The sequence below is a fragment of the Acanthopagrus latus genome, chromosome 21, assembly GCF_904848185.1.
Source record: "Acanthopagrus latus isolate v.2019 chromosome 21, fAcaLat1.1, whole genome shotgun sequence".
NCBI lineage: Eukaryota > Metazoa > Chordata > Actinopteri > Spariformes > Sparidae > Acanthopagrus > Acanthopagrus latus.
In genome coordinates, this window is record NC_051059.1 from 10,818,474 (window position 1) to 10,830,608 (window position 12,135).

General features: G+C 42.6%; 1 protein-coding gene across 6 annotated transcripts in view; it reads left to right on the forward strand.

Moving 5' to 3' along the window:
- The window catches only part of atp1a2a (ATPase Na+/K+ transporting subunit alpha 2a), a 44,491-nt gene that overhangs the window by 2,779 nt on the left and 29,577 nt on the right, over nucleotides 1-12,135 (forward strand). For 5 of the 6 annotated variants that reach the window (XM_037083741.1, XM_037083742.1, XM_037083738.1 and 2 more), the window contains 6 exons: nucleotides 366-437; nucleotides 1,910-1,969; nucleotides 2,793-2,996; nucleotides 6,823-6,936; nucleotides 7,420-7,554; nucleotides 10,179-10,296. In XM_037083741.1, the coding sequence (XP_036939636.1) occupies nucleotides 366-437; nucleotides 1,910-1,969; nucleotides 2,793-2,996; nucleotides 6,823-6,936; nucleotides 7,420-7,554; nucleotides 10,179-10,296 (703 nt within the window). Of the gene's footprint in view, nucleotides 1-365; nucleotides 438-1,909; nucleotides 1,970-2,792; nucleotides 2,997-6,822; nucleotides 6,937-7,419; nucleotides 7,555-10,178; nucleotides 10,297-11,698; nucleotides 12,017-12,135 lie in introns of those variants that run through there. The other variant, XM_037083743.1, reaches the window with a different exon arrangement.

Sequence of the window (12,135 nt, forward strand, 5' to 3'; positions counted from 1 at the left end):
GATTTCCATGATGCACCGTTCTCCCAACTGTTCTCGACACACACACACACATACTCTGCCGCTCACACAAATGAGGAACTCGCTCTGAGAAAAAAAAATGAATAAATAAAATAAAAATTCTCCTCCATATTCGGTAAATGGTTTTGCCAATAGTGCCAGGAGATTGAAATGAACCAGTGTACACAAAGTCCATTGTGCTCTCCCTGACGTTGTAATACGTGGCTGTGAATGTAAATGGCGAGGCACATTGTGTCTACAAGCATGTGACTTTCCCCCCACTTAGTTCCCGCGGAGGTTCGGGATGATAGCCTACGGGCCTGATGTGTGGTTCTCTCTCTGTCTCTCTCTCTCGTTTCCCCCTCCAGTGTGGTGCCGAGAATGGAGGGAAGAAGAAGAAGGACAGGGACCTGGATGAGCTGAAGAAGGAGGTGTCCTTGGTAAGAAAAAAAAACAAGCTGCCACTGCTCAGACTCGCACTCACTCTGCCCGGTGATTGATTCCATCGCCCGCTGCTCCCCAACGATCCCCAAACAACGCTACGCCGAAGACACCGGGTTATTTAACAGGGCCATAAATGAAAACAGTGGCCCGTAAACAAAATGGCAATCCAACCTGCTTAGTGTAGTCAGCTGTAGATGACTTCTGAGGCAGCCTGCCCTCTTCTATCTGTTCTACCACCCCTTCTGGCTGCTCTTCTTTGTACTCGGAGAGATGCTGAATAATTTGTGGGCCACCAGCAGTGTAGTGCAGGGTTTTTGTCTTGTGCAGAGCTGTAGCGCTTTGAGGTGCTGTCAAGACGCAGCCGAGCGATGCCCGTGAAAACTGGGCTAAGTTTCGCTGCATGCAGCATCTCTGATAAAGCTGCTCTTGTCAATTATCAAGCCGGCCCTCGGCTGATTAAAGAGAAGAATTCCTCGGATGCTGTCGACACTTAGGAGCAGTTTGGTTATTAAGCGTTGCATTTTGCTCCTGCCTCATTCGCTTCCCCCGTTAGCTTCCCACATTTTTGTCCCAGAAATCCTATAAACAACAACGCTGGACAACAGCTGATCAATAAAAGAGTGTAGGGTTATATAAATAAAGCCTAACTGGCAAACTGTTTTCTGAAGACCGATTGCAGTCCAATCACTTGCGAGCTCCGTTTCATTGTGCTCCTCTGCTAAAGCTGAAGATGTCGGAGGGATTTCTCTCTGTCTTATCTTATCTCCCTGCTTAGTGAGGACAGGAGCCCCCTTTGTTCTCTGGGGGCTCGACACCGTCCTGACAGCTGCAGGCTGAATTTTTTGTTGCTCCGGCACCAAACTCCATTTACGCTACAGTGGAACTATCTCGCGGTGGCATTTGGCCCAGTTGCAAAAGGGGAATAACAATGCAAACATGCCTGACCCCAGTCGCGGCATACCCAGACACATTCTAACAGCGTTAAAAGTTTTTCCGGCTGGATTTTTTTTCAGTTTCTTTCTTAATGGGTCGCATTTTTCCTTCTGGAGAGCAGACCGTTTTGTTCAGCTCTGCTCGGAGATGCGGGAGGAGTGGACATCCCTCTCTGACCTGTTTGATCTGTCACGAGGAATGAATCATATATATAAAGCCCCTGAATCCATGTCAGATAGCGAGAGTCAAGTACTTTTTTCAGTGGGATGGAGGTGTGCAGTGCATCCGAGATTCACCCTCTATGATGATCTATCTGAGTGCTGCCCTGGTGAGTTATTAAACTTCCCCTTACAGTTGCAGCCACGCTGCTTGGGAAGCAGGGCGTTAAATCTATTGCTGTAAAGTAATAGTTCCCCATCCATGAAACATCAGACAAAATTTCTTTAAAGTGATTTTACTGGCCAATTAAAATGACTTTAATTAAGTTCCCTGTTTCTGTTCCACTGAAGCACAATTTTTTTTTTTATCCCCACAGGATGACCACAAAATAACTCTAGATGATCTGGGCAAACGCTATGGAGTGGACCTCACACAGGTAAGGACACACACACACAAGCGCCTTCATTTACACCCGCGCACTCGCACACAGACACACAACAAAGAGTTGCTGTAATATCTCCCAGAGAGATGTAATCTCTGCCTGCCTGTTCGATAAACGAACATCCAAACTGAGACCAGGCGTAACTTTGGTCAGGTTGGATCCACCACAGCGTCCCCAGGCTCACCTTTAGCCCCCTTCATCTCTAATCCCTCATGCAGACACACACACACTTTGATGCGACAAACTCCCACAATCCCATAAACAGGCAGATACAGACGCATTTAAAAGAAGAAAAAAAAAAAAAGTCTCCACGCTGTAACCACATTTGCCGCTTACCTTAAGTTTGACACTGCAGGTGTAGTGAAACTGATTTTTATCTTTTTAGGATTAGTGTTTGAAAAAACAGCAGCCGGGGCTCTCCGAAAAGATCACAAGCTATAAAAATGCCCAAACCTGTAAAGCTTGAAAGAGACACCGTTCGTGTGTCTTTTTTCCCCCCAATTTAATTAAATAATAGTACCTCATGGATTTTCCGTGAATTATACCTTGACACTTTATGGCATAAAATCAGTAAAAAAAAATAATCTTCAATAAAGTTAAATCCAACAGTTACTTCTGCATAAAACCTTGGAAGGGAAGTGTCGCCCGGTTTGTTATACTCATGGTGTTAAATAGGCCAGGCAAGAATACTTGATGTTCTGCAACTGTAACAGTAAAATTGCTTTTTAAGCCGCGGTGAAAATGGGGCCATTGTGTTGTAATAAGATTCCCGGCGCATGCAAAAAGACATTCATCCCAAAAAATTGCTCTCCCTCAGGGCCTGACCAATGCCAGGGCTGTGGAGATTCTGGCCAGAGACGGTCCAAACGCCCTGACCCCTCCCCCCACCACCCCGGAGTGGGTCAAGTTCTGCCGTCAGCTATTCGGCGGCTTCTCCATCCTGCTCTGGATCGGTGCCATCCTCTGCTTCCTGGCCTACAGCATCCAGGTGGCCATGGAGGACGAGGCGCCCAATGACAACGTGAGAAACTGCTTGTAAAACATGAATGCGTGCGTGCAAGTGCAGACCATACATATTAATCACACGTAGGGAGGGATGCAGGTATGCAAACACAGGCTCCTGCTAGAACACAGGTACAGGATGTACACTGAGGCATACGCACACATACACATATAGTTACACCTTTATGCACCCGTGAACTCGGCTGTATTGTCAGGATAGGGGTTTATATTTACAGATACATGCACAGACAGAAACAGTGTTGCTAAACTTTTAACCTCACAGTTGGGTCCAATATCACAATATTAATACGGATATACTTTATTATTATTTCCAATGTCAAAATACACCTTATGATTGGTCCTCCCACAGAAAAAAGGCTGGGCCCCTTAAAAGCTCCACTGATCGTGTCCCTCCTCACATCTGCTTTACTCTTAGATCAACCGACACATCCTCAAACCTAAACAACAGAGTAGGTGTATTGTCAGCATCACGAAAACGACAGACTGTATTTCACTGTTCCCTAAACAATATGACCGTGGATACCTGACAGCGATGCACGAACCAGACCAGACATTCGCTGCTCGGTTTGGTTTAGGATCTGAAGCTACTTGGTTAGGTTTAGGAAAGTGTTGCATCTTTGTTTTAAATACCTACATTACTTATGTAACTTTGGTTAAAACATACCTACACTACCTAAGTAAATAAGTAACAATGTCCTGTGCTCATTTAACCCGACCATCCATCCCCAACCTCCTCCATATATGGACTTTTCAGTCTTTGTAATATTTCCTTTCTAGCTGTGATAATGACCACAGCTGCTAGAAGTCGCTGCCTAACAGCAAACGTAGATATGAGTCGCAGTAACCTGCTTTCATTTTCGACCTGTATGCTCATATCAACACACGACCTGGCTCTCGCTTCCCAACACAGGGGGAACGTGTTAGCAGTTATCAACATCATCCTCTTTTTCACAGAGGGCGGCGGCCAATAGTCACATTAGCTATAAAGTTAGGGTCCACATCTCCAGACTGGCTGGGAGCAGCTCTCTGAGCTGACTGAATAAAGTTGGACATTACATTATTACTTGGGTCTGAGGCTCCTGCCAGCTCCTTCCAGCTCTTTCCTTTTCTTTTATTTTCTGGCATTCTGATTTATGTGCAAGTCCTGGCATAACCAGGGAATTCACTCCAGTGTTAGCTGCTAATAAGTTTGGATAAGTACATTTTTCAGGTCATGTGTCTGGCTGCCTGCCTGTTTTGATGCTGTGTACAACAAAAATGATTCATACCATTTTCTCAGAGAGCAGGTTTTCATGATTGAACAGGCTGCATTCTACTTAAGCAAAAATAGATGAAAATAGTTATTTTTGTTGTTTTGAAAAGTGATGGTGAGAATTTAGATCATGATAAAATTCGGTTGTCATTGATTATATTTAGGATGATTATGATTGTTGCTGCTCGCCATGACCTACCCTAGCAGCTGGGCCCCAGGGCGTTTTCCCCTCTTATGAGTGGCCCTGTTGATTTTTTATATATATATATATATATATATAATATTTTATATATTTTATTTTCATATTTCATTTTTATATCTTGTGAACATGTGTGCATATGTACCACATTATATTTTAATACACTGGTTGGAGCACACTGTCAGAATCTCTTCTAAGAAAGATAAATCTGAAGTAAAACGAAATCTTAAATGACTCATTTCTTATTAATTATAATTTATATGGAGTCATTAATTTGGACAACTGAATTTTGTTAAGTGATCATACCATCTGTCAGTGAGACGATATCATAATTCCACTGAACATCAAGTGGAGATAATATCTAAGTGTTTCAAAGCCCTACACATATACAGACACTTACACACTGCGCTAGCAATTACTATATAAATTTATGTTTTATTCTGATTAAAATGAATTCTTACCCCGATTTTAACTTTACACCAGAGCCCAGAAAATGTCCCTTTTTCATCTTAGTGGATTTCCCTTACCTTTGTTTTTTTTTTTTTAATGTGACCTTTACAGAACCACGGTGGCCTTCTTGAGATCTAAATCTTCTTTCCGAGAGCCCTGGCCAAATTGGCAAAGCAATTGGGTCACATGAACAAACATAGAGCCAACGTTCGCTAAAGGAAAGGGTGTGAAGGAAGACGGGGGAATATGAGGACAACTAAAATAGGCAGAGAAGAAATAAAAAGCATTCAAAGCCCATTAAAACACACCAGGCTTTTGTTCTCATTAGCAAAGTACTCCTAGCACACATTGAGTTGCCCCCCCCCCCCTCGTATCAGAGAGTGTGACGTAGAAGCCACCGCTGACACTGGCATCATTCCTGGCACCGCCACGGATAAATACCCAGACCAACCGCTGATCAGATGGAGCCAAGCAGCCATCCATACTGCACTTTATGGCTCTGAGTCATTATGCAATCATCATTCAGCGCTTCCCAAACCCCAGACAGCATTAAGCCGTTGCATAACATACAGTAAAATACAGTATATAGACACATGCACACACGTGATAGCTTTAATCTCTCCCCTTCGATTTAATCTCTATATTCAGTACCGAGTATGTACAGCTGGATGCTCTGGTGAGCTACTTCAAAGCCTCGGCTGCCTGCGGCTTTGGCACTTTGAGCCTTTGCATAATGCACAAGCAGTCATTTAAGATGAAAATCCACCCTTTCTGAACTTTACTCGTCGCTGTTGTCGGATTTGAAACTTAATTTTCCTTATTTTGTATGTACTCGAGCTGAGAGATTGCATTGTCATCTCTATTTGAGCAACTTTTTTTTTGCATCCTGTGGCTTCTGAAAGTGCTGTGAACGTACACATTATTGCAGCAAACATTTTAAAATTCACGTGTGCAGTCCTGAAAATAGGCATTCGGTCCTTGAAACTCTCTTAGATTCAAGTGTGTCACATTCTTGGACAGATGTTTTTCCTACAGTTCTGTACAGTTGGTGAACAAGAACAAATGTCTCCCGTAGCAGGAAGAGGAAAAAGAGCTGAGCTTCAAATCTGCAAAAAAAAAAAAACAAAAACAAGCAAAAAATAAATAAAAGCCCAGCGTAGACAGAACCAGGAGCTGCACGCTGAACACTGAATCGGAGGTAAATGTTGTAAACACTGACAAGTGATTTTCAGAGTATACAGATGTATTTCCTGGTTCAGAAGATTTTGCACTGCCATGGTAAAAAAAAAAAATAAAAAAAGGCACCCAAGCATGAAAAAGCGAAACATTCTGTTGTTGCTGTCAAATGAAAGCGGAACCCACCGACAGGGAAACTTTTCAGGGTTTAGGAATTTTGTTTTCCAAAAGTCCAAGACATACAGTACACCAGCTGGCAGATGCTTTCATCCAGAGTGCCTGGCTGTCTTGTTTGCATCAGTAAGAGCTAAACCCGCGACAGCCTCACGCTGAAAATAAAATGAAACACACCAGAACAAATGGTCCTCGCTTCAACATCAGGCTTTAGGTCAGAAAGTGTCTCTTGGTGGCCTCTTAGATCAGTCTGTCAGCTCTTGGTTTGCTGGCACTTGGAAACTGATGTTCACGGCATGAACCGTCCGAGATGGCAGGAATAGTACAGGACGATTCAGCTTCCTTTTAAATCTTCCGCTAAGACTGAGAGCTTCCCCAGGTTTTCTCCCTCTTAACTCCTCTCTTGCACTCTGCATTTAAGGGGCTTGCTGTGTTAAAACCGTTTTAGGGTTTGTAAATCCCCTTTTCCTACGCTTAAACATGCCTTCAGATGAACCAAACTAAGTCGATAATGACACCGTCCTCACTCCCCCCCCCCCCCGCCGTGTCTCGGGGGTCTGCCCTCTTTTTCAGTTGTATCTGGGCGTGGTGCTGTCGGCCGTGGTCATCATCACCGGCTGCTTCTCCTACTTCCAAGAGGCCAAGAGCTCCAGAATCATGGACTCCTTCAAGAAAATGGTGCCACAGGTATGTTGATGGCGTTTGGTGTGGTCCCAGAGCTTTCTGAATCAATAAGCCGTCCCTCGAGTAGGGCTTACACACTCACTTGAGTGGAAACCTAATAGGCTTGCACAAAGGAAGAATAAATGTTTGAGCCAACTTCGGATTGTGAGTGTGTTTGCATAAAAACTCCCCCCGTGTTATCCACCTCTAGCACTTCGATTGCCTAATTCTTTAATCTATTTAGGCTGCTTTCACTCCCTCCTTGTTTCCCTTTCCTCTACCTGTCTTTTCTCCTTTTTTTTCCCCCCTTCCTCTATCGCTCCCTTTGACATACCTCTACACCCTCTGGCATTTTAAAAAAAAAAAGTTTTATCGCTCTTCTCTCTCTCTCTCTCTCTCTCTCTCTCTCTCCCTCTGACTAAATCCTCCCTCTGTTCCCAAACTCTCTCTCCCTTCCTCATGCTCCCTCTCCCTTCTCGTCTCTCTCTTCCTTTTTGCCCATGCCAGCAAGCGTTGGTGATCCGGGAGGGGGAGAAGATGCATATCAATGCCGAGCTTGTGGTGCAGGGAGATCTGGTGGAGATCAAAGGGGGAGACCGCATCCCAGCTGACCTTCGAGTGATCTCCTCCAGCGGATGCAAGGTAGGGGAGGGGTGCTCGGCTCAGCCCCGGGGAGCCTTGAGGTCTCTGTGGGATTAATGTATCTCATCTGACTTGCTGTTTACTTTTTTTTTTTTTTTTTTTTTTTTATATATCTTTCACTTTCCTCCTTTCAATGCTTTCTTCTCATCAATTGTTTATCATTAGAGGTTTGTGCATTAGCACGCTCAGTACAGCTGAGGCTGATGGGACTGTCCTCGGTTCTGCAGACAGTTGGTCGTAAACAAAAGTATTGGATGAAAACGTGGCTTGATGAAAAATCAGACGACCACCATAGTTAGTATTTCACCCCCCTGACACCACACCTGCAGCGCCTGCTGCAGACTTCCTGGTGATCCACCCAGTAGTTATTGAGACATTTCACTTTGAACAAGGCCTTTGTGGTGATTTCGGATTTTCACCACACAATTATAACCAATAGAATTAGAAAAAGCCCAAAAGTGGTGATCTTACTTTTTATTTTGTTTCTGGGCTCTCTGTCAGGCTGTCGCATTCTTGTGAACGCGTTATCGCAGAAACATCTCCAGGTAATTTCTTCACATTTGGTACAAACCTGCCCTTGGTCAATTTTAGAGACATACTGTGTATACCTGCAAGGCAATAGCTCTTGTTCCAGGTACATGAAGAGGGTCTCACTCTCATCTGTCCTCTCCTCTGACATGATTTTTAGTTAACTAGCTATTCACTACATCTTCTTCTTTTTTTGTTTTATGGAGGGTGCAGGACCACCAGTTACTGTGACAAAGTAAGGCAGGAAAGAAAAGGAAATGACTTAAGACGTTCTGAATCAGTTACATGATGTTATCACATTTGTATTATGAACATGATATCATTTTTTTCATTTCAAGTATCAAGGTAATCACCAGTAGTGGTGTATTTCAGCAGCTCTACTCTGGAACAATAATGTCAACTTGCTCCTTCACCGTAAGTCACTGTGAAGTCATTGGAAAATACTTCCTCTGGGAACCATGAATTTCAGCGCAAAATGTTGTGCCAATCCATCCTGTAGATTTGGACACATTTCACTGAATTAGTTAAATCTTCACCTTATTTACTGTGCTTGATGGAAATTCAGAGAATCAACACAGTTATTAGGGTTATTTCTCTGGGGACCTCGCATGTTTTTGCCAAATTTCATGAAAATCCATCCACCAGCTGTTGTTATATTTCCTCGCCAACGCGAAAATGTCAACCTCAAGCTTTAGTGAGGGACTCACTAAACTCAGTGGTCTTCATCCATCTCGGGACACAAAAGACAAAATGTCAAAATTCCACAACAATCCAGCAGTTGATTTGATATTTCAGTCTGGTGGAGTTACCGATTATGGCTCAAGATTATTTTTCATTATTACTAACTTGATTGTTTAAACTATTAAAAGGCAAAGATTGTGGAAAATGATCATTGCATTTCCCCAGAGCCCAAAAAGATTTCTTCAAATTGCTCAAATTTGTTCTAATAACGGTCCAAAAGCCAAAGACCCATCATAAATGATGAATAAATGCAGCAAATCCTCATATTTAAGAAGCTGGAACCAGCAAATCTTTTACTTAAAAAATAACTGAGAGGATTAATCACTTATGAAAATATCTTTTTCCTTTTGATCGAGTTATCAGTTAATCAACTAAGCTCTATATGCCACTACATTTGAAAGAACATATAGTTTTTATGAGGACATTTATCTATGTTCTCACTTCCTCTTTACTTTTCTAACATCGTGATTCATGTAAAGGGTCACATTTCTGTGGGATACATTTTCTTTGACTCTCAAAAGGTCAGTTCACACTGAGAAAACCTCCTGTATGGTATCAAGACATTGATCTGTTTTTGAAGGACACTGGTATACTAGTGGAGGGTAATCTGACCAAAAAAATATCAAAACGTGTTTAATTACATTATCTCCATCCACCATTTGAATTGCAATTCCATTTCTCAATCTTTAATTGCCCTGCAGACAACTGATAGACTTGAAATAGTGTCTGAATTTTTCCATTTGCGCTATTAGACATTTATTTTGACACAAGCTCTTCATCCTCCATGTCATACGTCACCGAAGACAGAACCACGTGAAGTAAATGTCCATTTAGCATAGCCATCTAGTTGGCTACATTAATCTATTGGTTTGTTCTCATAGCACAGATCTGCTGGTCAGTGAAGTAAAGTGAAATAGAGTGTGGACGCCTTCAGGGTTGATCACAATCTAAAATTGCCAGATCATCCGTCCTTTTGTCATACCAGGTCCTTGGTGCAGCTTGTACACACAGAGTGCGTCCATTGCAACATATTCTATGATGTCGTAGTCAGTGACCAAGCATTTTGTTACACGCGGTTTTAGTTGTTTTCCTCCGAGATTTCAATATTTTGCTCAATCTGTCCTCTCTTTTTGTTTACACACCATTTCTCAAAATGTCACTCGTTCAGTTTGACCGCTGTGATAGACATCAGACTGAAGCAGAAGGTGCTTTTGACATGACAAGTGTTACATCACTGCACTTGTTGCTGATAAGTGCTTCTCCTTTCATTTCCACCCTGTCAGTCTCACCCCGTCACTCTCTCCCTCCGTCTCTCTGGGTAACGCTGCTCTCTCTTCTCCCTTCTCCCTGTGAAGGTGGACAACTCCTCTCTGACGGGAGAATCGGAGCCTCAGACTCGCTCCCCAGAGTTCACCCACGATAATCCACTGGAGACCCGCAACATCTGTTTCTTTTCCACCAACTGTGTTGAGGGTCAGTAGGCCACATCTGGCCAAAATTGTCTCTTATCGCCTCTAAATGTCCTCTTTTTTAGCCATCTGGAGATCAACATGGTTTCGCATTGCCACCCACACGAGTGTGTTAAGATTGCTCAGAGCGGCCCTCCCTCGATCTTACAGTGCAGTTTGCAATTATTGACTTTTGAATGCATCTACAGATTATTAACTGTTGTCAAACTTTAGACGGTATTTTAGTTGCCATTAATCATCTGAGGGGGATGCAGGAAGTATTTGAATGGGGATTTTTCATATTAGAATCTGCCAGTTCAATATCCACCTCTAGATTCAAATGTAGGTCATGTATACATACTTGCTAACCCAACCGACTTTCCCAGGAGTCTCTCGTTTCTCATTGACCTCTCCTGACATTCTCCCGGGGTCGCAATTCTTCGATCCCTCTGAGTCAGTAAGTCGAACAGAAGAGAAACAGAGAAGAGACACAAATACACAAGCAGAATCTAGATGTTGTGGAAAGTAAGTATTGCTGTTTCGCACGGACAGTTTTAAAGGAAAGGCTTATGATTTTGGTGACAGAAAAATCAATCACGGGGGCTTGAGTCCGATGTTAATCACCATCTAGAGGCTGAAAAGCATATGGCAAGGTTGTATACAGACTGTCTGGGGCAAGGGCAAAATACATATGGACGAATGAAAACATATGTGCTAGAGATTTAGACAAGTTTACACTGGAGGGGCATTCTGTCCTGAGAATTATAAGTACTAACATAAAATTTCTGTTGCAGTATACCTATTGTTAGTATTTTTGTTTGTTGTCATTTCATTCGTTTTGAATTCCTCTGTCTTGAGGTCAGCAACTATGAATGTATATAAAGTGAACAATTGTTGTCTGAGGTACAATTCAGTCACTTGGGAAAAAATGATAGTTAATGATAATGCTAATGATAGATAGTTTTATTTGTCTCATAAATGTATAATTAGCAGTGGATCCACCCTCTAAATGGCATCAGCTGAGGTCCAAAGTTTATTCCTGACCTTGGAAACAGTTGAGAAAACAATCACACCACCAGATCTAATTAGTAGCTGTTCACAAGCTTTCAATCTCATCACACAATCTCCATCAGGAGATGGAGTTTGCTAATTACAGTAGTTAAAATGTTCCCTTTTTGTTCACTTAGAAACTGAGATTCAGGATTTAATTGCATCCAACTCTGATAAAAATAACTTTCATGTACGCGCCTGCTTATTTTTTTCAGAAATACAATTCAGTAATAAATGCTAACCTGACACGCCAGATGGTTTGATTCACAAAAGGGTTTGTTGCACAAATCCATCTGGGAAGGAGCTGCTAGAAACAGTTTGGAAAAGGGCAGGCGCTTTCAAAAAAAAACTTGGAAGGTGATTGGATGAACCATCTGTCTTTAATCGTCTATCACAGGCTAACGTAGCGGGAGAGCTCTACCAGCTGTGCCGTTTACTAAATCAAACTCTTAACGAAGCCCATCGAGAGAAGAAATGTCATCCATGCTAACCTCTTCAGGGGCCACCATTGTTTACAAGCTAGCAGTCGCTTCTTGCTGTCATCACATCTGAACCACGCCCCCCTCTCAATTTCCTCAAAGGACGCTGATTGATTAGAACATTTTTGGACTGACCACACGCGTGTAGCTTGAAGCCTGGCAAGATGTATATGCAAGATTACACGCGTGATCTCGCAAATCCAGCTGCCTCAGAAGGTAATAATGAACACTACACATCATTTAAATCGTATTTTCTCATATAACTCTCTTTGTGATGTACAGCGACGTAGACAGTTTGTATTTAATTTGTTGAGCTTTTGAAACATCCGTCCCTC